General features: G+C 36.8%; 1 protein-coding gene across 1 annotated transcript in view; it reads left to right on the plus strand.

Annotated features, from left to right (window-relative positions):
* MYOZ2 (myozenin 2) overlaps nucleotides 1-17,121 on the plus strand; it is a 37,404-nt gene that overhangs the window by 12,267 nt on the left and 8,016 nt on the right. Inside the window, exons 2-4 of the mRNA XM_049786957.1 lie at nucleotides 1,930-2,099; nucleotides 10,576-10,705; nucleotides 14,694-14,871. Coding sequence (XP_049642914.1) covers nucleotides 1,930-2,099; nucleotides 10,576-10,705; nucleotides 14,694-14,871 — 478 coding nt within the window. The remainder of the gene's footprint in view (nucleotides 1-1,929; nucleotides 2,100-10,575; nucleotides 10,706-14,693; nucleotides 14,872-17,121) is intronic.

Raw genomic sequence — 17,121 nt, forward strand, 5'->3', positions numbered from 1 at the left:
TTCTTGGATCTTCAGCTTCTACTCTGAGGTAAATGAGGCTGAAGGAATAAAGACCCAGAAAATTCTAACTATATAGCTCTTAATTCCCTTCAGAGTTCCCTCATTGGCTGTGTTTCAACACCCCACTTTGCAGTGTCTCTTGTGTTTATTTCATACGTAATTCCCCGGCCTTTTAATTATACTTAGCGATCATAATGTGTAAGGTATATTTGCTTTATCTCTTTTCAAATCAGAAGTCTTGATATTATAATTTTATCACCATTGCAGTGTCGTTTTCTGTGCTATCAAATTTTTCTTTTCCCAAAAAATGTGGAAAAAATTATAGCATGTGATTTTGTTGTTTTATTTCCCTAAATATCTCTTTTAAAAATCTAAGTATTGGTGCTGATTTTTCACATTCTCAATAAATATTACCTCAATCAGAATAATTTTTGTCCTGGAGGCCCAATTTTTTCTTCCTGTGCTTCTAATAGTTATTCCTGGTGGTAAAAAGAACTCTGCAGATTATGCTGAAATACATTCCTGATTTATGGAGCCAGCAAAGTTGTTTTGTCTCTTTTGGGTTTTCAAAAAGATTGTCAATGCAAAAAAGGAGAACAATGCTCATTTACTGAACATTTTATGTTTACAGGAGGGAAACACAAAGTCAAAATAAAAATAAATACAGTTCCCCAAGTAAGTACAATGGAATCAAGTCATCATGACACCATGCTAGAAGACATGGAGAGGGCATGAATAATTATGAAGAGATGGAAGAGTAGTGATCACAGAAATGACACATCAGCAGCAATGGAAAGAATTTCTTATTCAATTCTTATCATTTTTCTTCTTTACACTAGATTACTTGCTGATGATTGCAGAATGAATAGTATCTTAATAGGGAAGCAAGTATGGTGACATAGTAGAAGGGTGGGCATTAGGAACAGCTCAGATACTTTAAATGTGTGAAGAAGGACCATAGAAACAGAATAGTACATACCTGTCTTGCAAATAACCAACTCCAGTTAGATTCCTGGAACCATCTGATTCCTGAACACCATTAAAATTAACTCCCAAACAGAAACAGAAATACAACTAGGTGTAGTCTAAATCCTTCCAAAATGTGAAAAGCTAAACAGAGCCCCTATTTTATTTGTTTGTTTGTTTGTTTTTTTTGGTCACACTCTGCTCAGCTGTGCATATGACTCTATGCACACTGTATTACTGGCTCTGAGCTCAGAAATTATACTTGGCGGTTTCAGCAGACTATATGGGATGGTAGGAATGGAACCCAGGTGGGCCACATGCAAGGTCCACTGTGCTATTGCTCTGGTCCCAAAACTTAGCCTCTTAAGAACACATTAAGTCAACATTCTTTGCAAGTTCTAGTATCAAAATTTTATGAATAATAATAACAGTTAGCTTTCATGCATTATTTCTTTATTCATGTACAACCCAACTGCTCTATATGATACCTTTTATGCCATCCTTACATGATTGCTATGTGGTATTCATGTTTTTCATATTGGTCCCACTTTAGAGATCAGAAAATCAAGGTTAGGAAAAATTGATAATATGATCATACAGTTTAAAAGTAGTGGAGCCAGGATTCAACTCAAAAAAGAATGAGAAAGTAAACCTAGAATATAATCACTGCAGGCATATTGAATAGGTCCTCAATTATAAAAATTATCAAAAAGGCATTGAAAAATGCTTCCGGGCCCGGCGAGATAGCACAGCGGTGTTTGCCTTGCAAGCAGCCGATCCAGGACCAAAGGTGGTTGGTTCGAATCCCGGTGTCCCATATGGTCCCCCGTGCCTGCCAGGAGCTATTTCTGAGCAGACAGCCAGAAGTAACCCCTGAGCAATGCCGGGTGTGGCCCAAAAACAAAAACAAACAGAAAAATGCTTCCTTTGGTGTTTTCATACACATACATATTATCTTTACAGGTGTAGATGGCATAGACCTGGGCAAAAAAGTCAGCGTCCCCAGAGACATCATGTTGGAAGAATTATCACATCTCAGTAATCGTGGTGCCAGATTATTTAAGATGCGACAAAGAAGATCTGACAAATACACATTTGAAAACTTCCAGTATGAGTCCAAAGTACAAATGAATGTATGTATACACTGGTTTTGTGGCAGCGCTTCTGAATGTGTGCATGCTATTCTAATCCCCACCAAGTTAATTGCTTGTTGATTCTATTAAAAATTTTTGTGATAATGAAGAGTTGAGGTGTATCAACAAAAGAAGTATTGTTAATAATAGGAGTATGTTTTTTAGTACAATGTTGTCAGTGCCTAGATTTGATATGGAAGGACTAGTTTGTTCTGGTGAGAGGAACAAGGGAGGGAGGGGAAAGTGGTGGAACTAAAGGTTTCCATGATCTTATCACCACTATTTAAATGTTTGTGATGGAAATTCTTCCAACCAGAGCATAGTACAAAGTATATGCATTTCAAGGTTCTGAATATATCTTTGCCCTGAAATATGCCTGGTATTTACGAACACATCTGGTCTTTTTTATTTTTACTTTATTTAAAGAAAATGTATCACATAGTACATAGTTGATCATAGTGCATAGTTGAACATAATACATTTGTTTCCCATTAATAGGAGCAAAATTATTTCTAAAGAAATAGAAATTAAAAAAGGAAGATATGAAAGAAAACTTTTAAAAAAGAGAGAAAAGAAGTAGTACAGGGGCAAGTTAATTTGTGAAAATTATTAGACATACCTCAATGAAGTCATTAATGCAATGGCTAATTTAATAAGTACTTCTTAGCTGTCCATTCTGTTAAATTGGTGTGTTCCTATAGGGAAGACAGTATCAAACAAATGTAGTTGTCCAGGAATTCAAAGCACTATTACTGAGGGTTTGATTCTTCTTGATGCATTTTCTTCACATTATGTTGAAAGCTGGAACTCATAAAGAAAATCTGTGTGTTATTAAAAAAATCAAACAAATCTCTTTGAAAAATATCCGCTTGAAGTTAATATAATTTATTATCAGTTAAAACTACATTTCATGCATTGAATTAATATATCATTCGTTTCCTTTTCTTTGTTTAATTTCTAGAGACCACTCACAGTCACACCAGGGGAGTCGGTCTATATACTAGGACTAAACCCAGAGCCTTGCACATGCCAGGCCTGTACCTTATGACTGTGTTATCTCCCTGGCAGAGAGATTGCAGAGAAAGTTTACAGGAGAAAAATAACTCACATTGGGAAATGGCTCTAAAAATAAGATACCAGGCAGAAAGTTAAAAAAAAAAAAATACAGTGGTTCTACATTTTAAACCTTGGGGACTACATTAAATGTGTTTTGTTTGCTGAAATTTTCTTCCTACTCTTGTGAAAAATTGAGATGTCTCCTTGTGGATTTAAACCTGAAAATTGACCTTTGCTAACATATTGTTCTAAATGGACAGCTCAGCTCTGTATAGTCAGATGAATTTTACTGAGCTCTCTTGCTGTAATTATCATAACATATAATAGATCAGTTAGAGACATAGTACAACAAGTAAGGCACTTACTTTGCCTATGCCAGACTCCAGTTCTTTCCTTGGCAACCCCAGATGGTCCCGCCAAGCACTACCTGAAGTGATCCCTGAGCATAAAACCAGGAGTAAGCCTCACAACTTCCAGATGGGCCCCCAAAGCCAAAACCCATACATTCAAAACATACTATAGAACATCTAAAAACATCCATATCTATTGTCCTTGTTATTTTTTTTTCATTTTAACAGTACATGTTGATAAGATCTCATTTAGTCTTTCTTTAATCTCATAATAATGAGCATCCAATCATTGGATTAAAGCTAGTTATAATTGTGAATCCGTTCAGACATACAGTCTTATTCAACTGTCTTTGGTTTAAAAAAAAAATAGTGGTGTGGGGGAAGGGGCTCTCAAGTTAAACTCAGATGGCCCAGGGCCATTCTTCGTGATTCTCAGACAATCTGGTTGGTGGCTCAATATAAGGATCCCAAGTTGTGGAGCTTTTCAGACTCTGTGGTGCTGCAGAGCATCAGGGTCGCACCTAGTGCAGCTTAGGAGGTCTCTAGGGCCACACCTGGAGGTGCTTGGAGTTAGTATTGAAGTAGATCAATCTATCTCCCACTACTCTCTCCCCAGTTCTGTCTTTCATTTCTGAAGGAAGAATTTCTACTTGGAATCATGAATAACTGTAATGTGATGTTACTTTATATGTCCAGAATCGTCTTATTAAAAGAGTCTGAAGTGCATATAAAAAGAGGCTAAAATAATCCTTATCCCATCTGACAGTCTGATTATATAATCATATTTTTTTCCCCAAACAACCTCCGCTGAAACAGCTTTATGGAGTAATACAAAATAAGGCAGTTTAAGAAATCTCCTGGGAAATTTATCTACAAGTCTAGACATCTGACCAAATAAAAAATGTGGGTTTTAATAACTGACATTTACATATTTCAAGATGATTTTTAGATGACACTTCTGGAGGAAGGCACAGAGAAATGAAAATGTCTTCAAGGGGTTACAGCTGGTAGGGCGTTTGCCTTGCATGTGGATCAATCTCTGACATTCTGTATAGTCCCCTGAGTTAGTCAAAAATAATTCCTGATTGCAGAATACCCCTGCCTCAAACCAAAAAGAGTTCAAATTTTAAAAATGCGTTTAAAATGTCTTTAAGAATGAGGCAAAGCTGAAGAGGCATTGTAGAATAAAAATAAAAAATATAAAGTCATGCCATGATGCACCTGAGCCCCTGAATAAAGCTCCTCTTTGGAGAGGCCAGACTGCTGTTTCCAGGGCATATGGCCCAACTCCTGAAAGGTGAAGACAAGACCCTGTTGCTCACATCCCAAGTGGCCCACCAGGACCCTCGTAAGAACAAGCACCTCATTCAATCTAAACCCTTGCCTGATCCTCAGCACTAGAAGCTGGGCATCTTAGAGGCAGTTCCCAGTGTCAGAGATGTGGATACTACCCCTACCAAGAACAGAACAAGCCTAATGAGGATTTCCCTGGAAAAAATATGTATGTATGTATGTATGTATGTATGTATGTATGTATACATATTTATGTATATACATATATACATAAATATATGTGTGTATATATATATAAAGTCCACAAGTTGGGTGAGGCCACCCCAGGTACCGTGTTTCTAACCCCTCAGGTGGACGGATCTGATCTAGCAGGGTAGTAGCGGCAGAAGAAATAAGACACAGCAGTCAGAAAAGATATTCAATGGAGTTAACAGGCTTTATTCCTCACGGCTTTTTTTTTTTTTTTTCTGTTATGAGTCTCTGCAAACTGATTTCTTTGCCGAGCTCCCCCTGACCTCTCCACCACTCCCAGGCAGACACCTTTCTTTATTAAAAGAAGAGGTTAGGGAGATAGGGGGAAGTGTCCACCTTATAAGGCATTGAACCATCAGGGTCTTTTGACAAGCTTCTCTCTGAATGGCACCTGGGTTCTCTGATCACTGGAGAGAGAGAGAGAGAGAGAGAGAGAGAGAGAGAGAGAGAGAGAGAGAGAGAGAGAGAGAGAGAGAGAGAGAGACAGAGAGAGAGAGAGAGAGAGAGAGAGAGAGAGAGAGAGAGAGAGAGAGAACAGGAGATAGGGCACTAACCCACATACAGTCCCCTGAGCTCCACTAAGAGTGATCCCTGAACACAGAGACACAGAGCCAGGGAGTGTATTCTCTCATCATAGGTATTTCAAATTCTTGACAACAATCTTACCCAGCTGTGGGTAAATTTCTGGCTATACATAAAATATTTAAGTATCTTGACAGTTTTTCAGTAACCCGAAAAGACCTGAGCAGGCATACAGAATAAAAAGGGAGTAATTCAGACTGTGCATGCAATGAAGGTGTATGCCATCGAGTTATGTAACATCTTCCAACAGCTGATGAAATTGACTCTTCCTTCTTTAGAAATAAGGGAAGTCTCCATCAAAGAAGTGCATTGATTTGACTTAAGCAGCGCTGTAATAGAGAAGACTGAAAAACCAGCTCAGAATTCTAGGGTTTGGATTTGGCTCTGACCTCTATTTCACTGATGAATTAAAGGTAGCTTTCGTCTGGCAACTAGGAGATCAGGGTTTGCCCCTTGCTCTCTCAAAAGTTGTGGGATTTGAAGTTTATTTTAAAATAGTTTGCCTCTTTGTGCCTGTTTTATTTTTTAGAAACAAGGGAATGTACCCAAATGTTCTCTTAACTTATCTATGTTCTATTAGTTTAATTACTAAAAATGACTTTTCCAGTAAAGCATGGAAAAAGATAAGGTGCCCCAGCCTCAGTATCTGGTGCTATTTTTACTTTCTAAAGGTGCTAGTTTGCAAATTGGAGCAAATATTGTTAACATGATTCCAGTTTAAAAAATTAATATTAAGTTCAAGTACATTTCCATTCATTTATATTTGAATAAATGTTTATTAAATGCCTTCTGATAGCTCAATGATAAGAACAGAAATATAGTTTTTGTCTAGAGATGAAGTGACAAAATAACATTGAAATAGAGCCCAGCTCTTTTTTGCCTCCTCCTTCTTGAATCATCCTTATGACTTATCTCACATTCATTTATTGACTACATTTTCTGCAATGAAATGTTCAGCTTACCTTGAGCTATGCATCCTTGAGCTATGCAAATTATCTTTATCATGTATTCATAGTATTTTTATTTTACTACAATGAGTAGCACATCATTTGGTGATAATATTAACAACCAATTGCTGGTTCTCAGTGGCATTTGTGCCAATATTAAGTATTCTTTTAAAAAATTGGAAAAATAAGCACAGCTTTTATGTTCAGTCTATGAATATAAACTGGTAAATTCAATCCAAACAAGCTTTCCCTCACATAAACCTGAGCAGGAAAGGTGGAATCTTAAAGTGAAGAGACACCTTCATGATGCACATGAAGATCTTGTTGATTGATTTATATTTTTGTTGTGGTACTTTTTGGGGGAGGACAGAGGGAGCTCCCTTCAAAATGGTGCACAAGAGTCTCAGAGTCCTATTTGCAATTTCCAATAAGCTGATCTGGTAGTTCAGTACAAGAATCCAAGACTGTGGTGCTGCTTGAACCTGCAGTGTCAGGGCTTACTTCTACTCCAGCAGTTCTAGATTTCCAGAGCTGCTTGCTCCCAGATATTTTGGAAAACCACATCATGCAGGGGATGGAACCTGGATTGGGCAAGTCTTAAGCATGTCACCAATCATTGTTCTATCTCCTGGCCCTATTTTCTTCTTTTATTAAAAACTAAAAATGGAATAAATGGATGAAAATAATGATTCAGAGGAAAATATCAAATCGACATTATTCATAGTAACTAAAATTTTATTATTGGCTACCAAAAGATATAAAGTCAAAAAGCAATTTTATAGGGGCTAGAGGGATAGCACAATGGTAGGGTGTTTGCCTTGCAAGTGGCTGCCCAGGATGAATCTGGGTTCAATCCCCAGCATCCCATATGGTCCCCCAAGCACATAGTCAGAAATAAACCCTGAGTGTCACCTGGTGTGCCCTCCCCCCCAAAAAAAAAACAAGTTTATAGCTATAGAAACAAATGTGAGCTCTCAGTATCTATTATAGGCTTTTGAAAGTCCCTCAAAATTTTAGATAATACTGAAGAAGAAAAGTAACTTTAATATAAAACCAAAGTATACTGTGCTTCTGAATATAGATTTTGATTGAAAAAAAAATACTATGTATTTGGGATAGACTGAAGAACATATGTTTGGGTAGTGTTTTTTTAACCCAGCATTGCATACTAACATTGAAAATCATCATGTATACTTTCTATATTTCATATACTACTAGAAACCCGAAGCAGTTTTTTAAGCATCTGTTCTGTGGATGTATGGTGAAGAAAATAACAAATGTGTTTAAAACCTATTCCTTTCTACTGCTATTTCAACAGAAATCATGTAATATAAATTACACATCTGCTTAGAACTTTTTTTTTTTTTTGCCTATAGCTGGTGTTATTTCTTTCATTTTATTTTTGTCTAAGGTAAAGTAAACTGAAAAAGAAAGTAACAGCATTTCATTTTTTCTCTCCAACTTCTCCTGAAGGGACTCATGACTGATGGGACTCTGTAACTCTGTAATTTAAGGATCACATTATGACTAAAAGACACTATCCTGTTATTATAAGGTTTTGTTTGTATCCTTTGCAATGATAGAGGTCCCAGGTGTCTCCTGATAATTAATGGCTAGCTATAAAGAGCTGCTTTTCCTGTTCATCATTATTTCCCTAAGAAAATGCCCATAGATTAAGTTGATATTAATTTAGGGGAATGATTTGTAAGTTTTGGTGAAATTCACTTCATAGACAACTTAGAAAATGAAATTTTTATGGGCCGGGAGAGATAGCACAGTGGTGTTTGCCTTGCAAGCAGCCGATCCAGGACCAAAAGTGGTTGGTTCAAATCCCCCGTGCCTGCCAGGAGCTATTTCTGAGCAGACAGCCAGGAGTAACCCCTGAGCACCGCCGGGTGTGGCCCAAAAACCAAAAATAAAAAATAAAAAAAATGTATTTATGCAGAATACATATGAACTTTTTTTTTTTTGGTGGTTTTTGGGTCATACCCAGCAGTGCTCAGTTACTCCTGGCACGACGTCAGAAATTGCTTCCGGCAGGCACAGAGGACCATATGGGACGCCAGGATTCGAACCAATGACCTTCTGCATGAAAGGACATGTCTTACCTCCATGCTATCTCTCCAGCCCCCACATATGAATTTTCTATATTAATCTCAACTGACTTCTATACTTAATTAGCAAGATACTCCTTTAAAAAAAAAAGTACCACAGGGTCAGAAGAAAAAACATAATAGATGTTCATATCATCAATACAATAAACTACTCAAGATAACAGCTAACTCAAAGTGCTAAGAACCACGAAGGTAACATTAACATTCACAGAATTGTAATACACAGTAGCAATAAAAGTGGGGAAAATAAGCTCCCCAAAATGCTAAACACCTTTTATAATACAGCATTACCCCAGTCTTTCAAAATTGTTCTTTATGAAAACATTGTTCTTTATAACCTATTAAATAAAATGCAAGTTCTTAAGCCCAGTAACCAAGAACCTGTATTCACGAATAAGAGACCACCTTGCCTTCTTTCCATCATAATTTTATCAGTTCACATCCTTAATTGATAATCTCTACTTAAGCTAAGTATTGGGATTTAAGAACAACATAGTCTTTTATCCTCACAGTTCTAAAAAGTCTAGTATTAAAATACACATTTGTGCTTTATTCAAGCACAAATTTAAAATCAAACATTGATTTTAAAAATCAATGAAAAAAGTAATAGTAATATTTTATGCTTAGGAAAGTCAAAAATAAGGCCAGAATGAGTTTTTTACTAAACTACTCACTGAATTACTATTTAGCAAATTTAGTAAATAATTTTACTTTATGTACTTCTTAACATGAACTGTTTTTTAAATTCATATATTTTCTATTTGTAATTAAGTTAACATTTTATTACAGATATAAAACTATTCAGACTTTGGAGGACATTATCTATTTTTCACTACCAAAGTGCAAATTAACAATTTTGAAAGTGCCATATTGTTATCACAAAATAAATGCCAAACTATAATCACAGAACAAGTTCACCTAAAACTTAAGAAATGGGCATCTTGTAAATAGCTACACTAACAACTATCATGACAATGCTAATGAATGAGAGAAGTAGAATGCCTGTCTCAGGTACAGGAAGGGGTGGGAAGGAGAGAAGTAGGGGGCATTGGTGGTGGGAAGGTTGCACTGATGAAGGGGGGTGTTCTTTTTATGACTGAAACCAACTACAATCATGTTTGTAATTGTGGTGCTTAAGAAAGATATTATTAAAAAAAAAAAAAAAAGAAGTGGACATCTCTTGAAGAATTTTATTTTCTCAAATTCTCAAGTTCTTTCTTCTACAAGCCCATACAACTTTGAAAATTTTTTTGCTATACATAACTGCTATTCACACTTCAGATTGAAGCTTAAATCAATTTAAAGAATCTAATTGACTCCCAGCTAAATTTGAAATAATGTATTATCTGGGGCTTGAGAGATAATACTGTATGTAGAGAATTTGTTTTGCACATAGCCAACCAAGGTTTGATCCCTGGAATTTCACAAAATCTCTTAAACACCTCCAGGAGTATCTGAGTGCAGAGCCAAGAGTAACCCCTGAGCACCACTGGGAATGTCTCAAAAACAAACAAAAAATATATTGGACACTATGGTCTATAATTAGATATATAAAAACTCAAAAATTAAATAGATTTGCATTATTGGAATACTGTAGCAGTAACTTAAATAAGTGATACAATACTCTCAGTGTCTGATGCACAGAAATTTCTATATTTATTAGTAAATGGATTACCAGCATAAAGTATTTTAGATTAATACTGTAATATTTCATTCACTGGCTCAGTCATATAGCCATGCAAATTATTGAGGCCCCAAGAAGCAGTGAAGAAGGTGTGTATCTAAGTGCTAAACATACAGATGAAGCCTTGAACAATGATATAGTCTATGAGCATACCTACCTTTTTATTTTAAAGCAGAGTTTGCTTTTGATCAAATACAGCACAATCTTGCTATGCAGAATGGAAAACTGGATGGCAACAACCAGGAAGGAGGCTTACAGCAAGCTCCATTTACTCCTCCCAACACCCCAGACCCACGGAGTCCCCCAAATCCAGACAGCATTGCACCAGGTAATGAAACCCCTTACATTGAGAATAAGCATTTGAAGATGTGACTCACATCATTTGGGTCCTTTATTAAAGGCTATTCAAATTAAACAACTTTTCTTATTCTGTATTTCTTTTGTGGTCAGCTCAAGACAAATGGAAAGACTTTACAGTCATAGAAAGCACTAGGAGTTTTGTGTTCTTTTAAATGTTCGTTTATTATTATTATTATTATTATTATTATTATTATTATTATTATTATTATTATTATAGGTTTTTGGGTCACACCAAGCAGCATTCAGAGATTACTCTTGGCTCTACGCTCAGAAATCCCTCCTGGCAGGCTCAGGGGACCATATGAGATGCCAGGATTTGAACCACCGCCCTTCTGTATGCAAGACAAACACCCTACCTCCATGTTCTCTGGCCCATTCTTTTATTATTATACTTAATACTAAGTCATCTATTTTATATTGAAATTGTAAGTAATATAGGCAAAGAAGTGGGAGGGTAAGAATAGTTTGGATCTCACTAGTTAGTATGCTATGAGATAAAACTAATGAATCTCTCCTTATTGGTCAATGAATTAAAAAATACAACAAATAGGGGCCGGAGAGATAGCATGAAGGTAAGGCGTTTGCCTTACATGCTGAAGGATGGTGGTTCAAATCCCGGCATCCCATATGGTCCCCATAACCTGCCAGGAGCAATTTCTGAGTGTAAAGCCAGTAGTAACCCCTGAGCGCTGCCAGGTGTGACCCAAAAACAAAAACGAAAACAAAATACAACAAATACTGGAAGCAAATTATAGTTTATTCAAAAAATTTTAAAATACTGGTTAATCTATGCCTGTAAAAACCAACATTTCTCAGATATGAGTCTATAAATGCATAAGAGCCATAATACTGAAGGAATTCCTTTGGACTTTAGATTTAAACATATATTAAAAACATTTTAAAGGTAAATAAAGTGTTGGTCTGAAATATTACTAATATTTCAGTTGCAATATTTCTGAAAGGTTAAACACATGGATACTTTTCTGTAAATAATTTAGCATGTCAAAAATAAAAAAGGTATTAGTTAATTCTCTTACAGGAAGAAATGGGAAGACCTAGATTATTTTTAAAATGTGAAGAGTAAAGCAATTATTGACCTTCAGTTCAATACATTATTATAAAACCTTCGAACTATTGTGAACATGACCTAGAAATAGTTTAAACTATTTAAGGAAAATTGCTTAAAAATAAAGTGCAAAATTATATGTATTTAGGAATTATATAATATGCGAACACTATGTTTATAAGTGAAGAAAGACAAGAAAAATGCACAAAAAATAAAAGAACTGTTTCAGGCAAAGGGATTTTGTGAAACTTTTCAACATATAAAATTAAAGCATTTAAACATTAAACGTTCTACATGGTAGCTATGAAAACAGAATTGTATATATTATAACAAAGAATTTTTCTTTTACTGGGAAGACAAGCAAAGCTAGAATAGACCTTATCTCAAACAAAAGCTTTAAATAGGATAGTAAAGTTGACAAGAATTAGGGAGAAAAATCTAGATACAAGAAACAAATGGACTAAGTAAGGATACACAAGTGTTGACAACAAGTGCATCTAGAGTTCTGTAGCATGAAATGAGAGAAGAAAATGGCGGAAGAGGCAGGACAAGTGTAGACTAGATGTTTAAGATTATATATAGATGTTGATTCTGAGAGACAAGATAGCATCTCAAGGAAAGAAAGTTGGTCACAAAAGCAAGTGCTCCACTTCAAAAACTCACTAGAAGAATGTAAGAATGCAGAGGCCCGGAGAGATAGCGGTGTTTGCCTTGCAAGCAGCCGATCCAGGACCAAAGGTGGTTGGTTCGAATCCCGGTGTCCCACATGGTCCCCCGTGCCTGCCAGGAGCTATTTCTAGGCAGACAGCCAGGAGTAACCCCTGAGCACCGCTGGGTGTGGTCCTAAAACCAAACAAAAACAAAAACAAAAACAAAAAGAATGTGGTCAGTGCAAAATTATATGCCTTGAATGTGTGAAGCTCCAGCTTCCATGCCCCAACACCCCTCGATGTTCCTCACTCCCCCAACACACACACACACATTAAATGTAAATGGACACTTGGGCAACAAAGGGGAGAGTCCTTGGAGATGGGTAAAGAGAAGAGGAAATACTATGACGGCTTTTGTCAAGCCCAGCAAAAGATGACAAGGCCTGAATCATATAGCAAGAGTGATGGTAAAGAAGAGGAAGGAGAGAATGTGCTGGAACAAGAATTCCTAGAGATCTGTTAACATAGGACTTGTAGTCATTCCTGAGATTTACTAAGGTCAAAGTTCTGGAAGGAAGAATATATTATCAATTTTTTAAATAGCTCCTAAGGTTGAGTCACTAATACAAAGTTTATGAGGCACTATTCAAAAGTATTTAAAAGAAATATTTAAAAAATATGTAAATATTTAAAAGTATAATTGGTAATGCTTAGAGATGCGTGGTGAAAGTGAGGAAGGATTTGAAATAATATCTCTGTCTTAGGGTGAAATATTTGTTATCATGACATTAAAAGCATCTGAGTATGGGCCAGAGAGAAAGTATGGAGGTAGGGCTTTTGCCTTGCATGCAGAAGGATGGTGGTTTGAATCCCAAGCCTGCCAGGAGTGATATTTGTGTGTAGAGCCAAAAGTAACCCCTGAGCGCTGCCGGGTGTGACCCCAAATCCAAAAACAAACAAACAAAAAAGAAGTGTCTGGGTATATGATAAAATAGCTATATACAGGCCTACATAAGTGATAAGGGATATCAGGGACATTGTATTTATTTGGGAAAATTCAAGAGGTGGTTGAATAAAAGTCCGAAGACTTTTTATTTTTTTTTTAAAACAAAACTTTAATCACTCTACTTTTATATCACTATAAAAGCCATGAATAGATATGGAATTTTTTGGGCAGGATGTATGATAGGAGAGCTTTCAGTAATACCAGTATGGAGGTAGCAAGCAAGAGAGAATCAACCTACCAAGAGAGACTGTCTGGGGAGGCTGTTTCTGGAGACCAAAGAAAATAAAATCATCACAAACACCTCAAGGTGGAATTGTTTGAGGCTTTTAAGGGAGATAAACCATTTTACCATGAAGGCTAGGCATGATTTCAACACACACAAAAAATTTAGAGATAGAAAACCTGAACAGTAAATAGATTAAAAAAAGGGGCAGGGGACTGACACAGGACAGACATAGCAGTACATGAATAGATGGACATGTAGATGGAGAAGACACAGGTGCGTCTTGGATGACAGAAGATGTGCATGAGAACACAGCTTAATGTTTATGCTGGGAATCTGTGAGACTTTTTTAATGGAACATAAAGAAAACTTAGCCCATGTGAAAAGAATAACTTGAGGAGGTGAGACCTGGAGCAGCAGTATTAGGTAAGACATCAGGAATGAAGTAAACAAAAAAGTCAGGGAATAAGATGAGTGCATGAGAAGGGCTGAAAGACAAGTTAACTGCTTCCCCATAGGGAATCTTTACCATTTACAAACCTTGGCAATTTAAGATCAACAAGACCCAGACTCTGATCATCAGCTGCAAGAAAAGGGAGATTTTGTTTTTATTTCATTTCTCCAGAGTTTAGGCTATAGGAAAGCCTTTCTGGAATTTTTTTTTTCAGTTTATGAATTGTGATGTCTAAAACCTGGCATCAATGGAGGAGCACTATTTTTAAAAGTTAAAGGAATCATTCCAGTGCACAAATATATACTAAACAATCAAGGAGGAAATAACTAGAATAAACATGAAGAAAAGTGGTTTTCTTTTTTAAGCTGCAATAAGTTTAGAGGGAATTTAAAAACAAAATAAAGTCAAACATTTCCAGACAACTCTTGTCTGAGAGATATAAAAAGTATGTATTCTTGATATAATTATCTCAGTATGAAAATTTCACCTGGTATAGAGTTAAGTGAAGATTAATGCTCACTCTGTGTTTACTTATTCTTGTTCTATTTTTTCCAAAGGGTATTCTGGACCCCTAAAGGAAATCCCTCCGGAAAAATTCAACACCACAGCCAAGTACTACCAGTCGCCCTGGGAACAGGCCATTAGCAGTGATCCTGAGCTTTTAGAGGCTTTATATCCTAAACTTTTCATGCCTGAAGGCAAGACAGACCTGCCGGACTATAGGAGCTTTAACAGGTAGTTCAGATATCCAGCTAGATATCTAGGTAGAATACCAAGAGTACCTATGATCTGAATATTAAAACACAGTACGAACAAAATCTTTTGAGAGCTTAAATTACCACATTGGCTATTTTACAATCTCTACAAAGATTCATGTTTGCAGTACTGCTAATATGCCAACCTTGGTCTTTTGATATTAAATATGAAGAAAATAATTCAGAAACTAACACTGCTATAGTATCAATTTTATCTCCCATACTGAAAGATGTTATTTTGATAATTTATAATTAAAAAGTTAGTTTGTGTTGCTTCAAATACAATGCTACTGAATTTGAGAAATAGTTCACCTATAGGACTATGAGAATTACTCTGACATTCCAAATCCCAATTTATATTATTAAACCAGATTAAAGGTAATTTATGAACTTTTTTTTTTTTTCAGTTTTTGGGCCACACCCAGCAGCGCTCAAGGGTTACTCCTGGCTCTGCACTTAGAAATCATTCCTAGGGACCATATGGGATGCTGGAATTCTAACCATCATCTGTCCTAGATCGGCTGCATGCAAGGGAAATGCCCTACAGCTGTGATATCACTCAAGCCCAATTTTTGGGTTTATAGACCAAGACTTATGTTGTTAAAATATTGCTAGATATGGCCCGGAGAGATAGCACAGCGGTGTTTGCCTTGCAAGCAGCCGATCCAGGACCAAAGGTGGTTGGTTCGAATCCCGGTGTCCCATATGGTCCCCCGTGCCTGCCAGGAGCTATTTCTGAGCAGACAGCCAGGAGTAACCCCTGAGCACTGCCGGGTGTGGCCCCAAAACCAAAAACCAAAAACCAAAAAAAAATATATATATATATATTGCTAGATATGGGCCCGGAGAGATAGCACAGCGGCGTTTGCCTTGCAAGCAGCCGATCCAGGACCAAAGGTGGTTGGTTCGAATCCTGGTGTCCCATATGGTCCCCCGTGCCTGCCAGGAGCCCAAACCCACCCCCCAAAAATATTGCTAGATAATATCTAAATTATGGTTACAACATTGGACATTTATTGTCTGTTATCCTTCTTAAATAAAATTAATTCCTTCAGGATTATATGATATATATGTATAATATATAATTTATAATATATATTCTTTTGAGGTTCCAGGGATCAAACCCAAGTCTAATGCATACAAAGCTTGTGTTTAATTACTCAGCCATTATCCCCAACTCCAAGATATATATTTTATTTTTATTTATTTTTATTTATTTTATTTATTTATTTATTTTTGGTTTTTGGGCCACACCCGTTTGACGCTCAGGGGTTACTCCTGGCTATGCGCTCAGAAATTGCCCCTGGCTTGGGGGGACCATATGGGACGCCAGGGGATCAAACCGCAGGCCCGTCCTATGCTAGCGCTTGCAAGGCAGACACCTGACCTCTAGCGCCACCTTCCCGGCCCCTTATTTTTATTTTTATGTTAACTTTAATATTGTTATTTGTATGTTAACTTTAATATTGTTATTTGTTTGTTTTTAGGGCCACACCCGTTTGATGCTCAGGGGTTACTCCTGGCTAAACGCTCAGAAATTGCCCCTGGCTTGGGGGGACCATATGGGACACCGGGAGATCAAATCACGGTCCTTCCTTGGCTAGTGCTTGCAAGGCAGACACCTTACCTCTAGTGCCACCTCTCCCGCCCCACATACCACACATTTTTAAAGTTTATTTCATTTTTGTTTTTGTGTTTTTGTTTTGGTTTTAGTTTTTCAGCCACACCCAGCGGTGCTCAGGGGTTACTCCTGGCTATCTGCTCAGAAATAGCTCCTGGCAGGCACGGGAGACCATATGGGATGCCGGGATTTGAACCAACCACCTTTTGTCCTGGATCGGCTGCTTGCAAGGCAAACGCCACTGTGCTATCTCTCCGGGCCCGGAAGTTATTTCTTAAATCCAAAAGGAATAATGACGAGACTCTTAATCTCTTGTTAACCTAGCAAAAATATTTTTAAATGTATCTATCATTTCTCATAGTTAGGAATTTTTCCTAAAATTAAAATTTTTTAAATTTAATTATGTAATTCAGGTCAACTATGGTCAACTATTTACACAGTATGTTATTTCACATACCTCCCCCAAAGTAGACCCAACATAGATGATGCTTAATGACATTTACATAAACATAAATGGGGGGCGAGAGGAACCATAGCACAGCAGGTAGGGCATTTGCCTTGCAAATGGTTGACTTGATATAGATCTAAATTCAATCCCTGGCATCCCAT

The sequence above is a fragment of the Suncus etruscus genome, chromosome 14 (genome assembly GCF_024139225.1).
Source record: "Suncus etruscus isolate mSunEtr1 chromosome 14, mSunEtr1.pri.cur, whole genome shotgun sequence".
NCBI lineage: Eukaryota > Metazoa > Chordata > Mammalia > Eulipotyphla > Soricidae > Suncus > Suncus etruscus.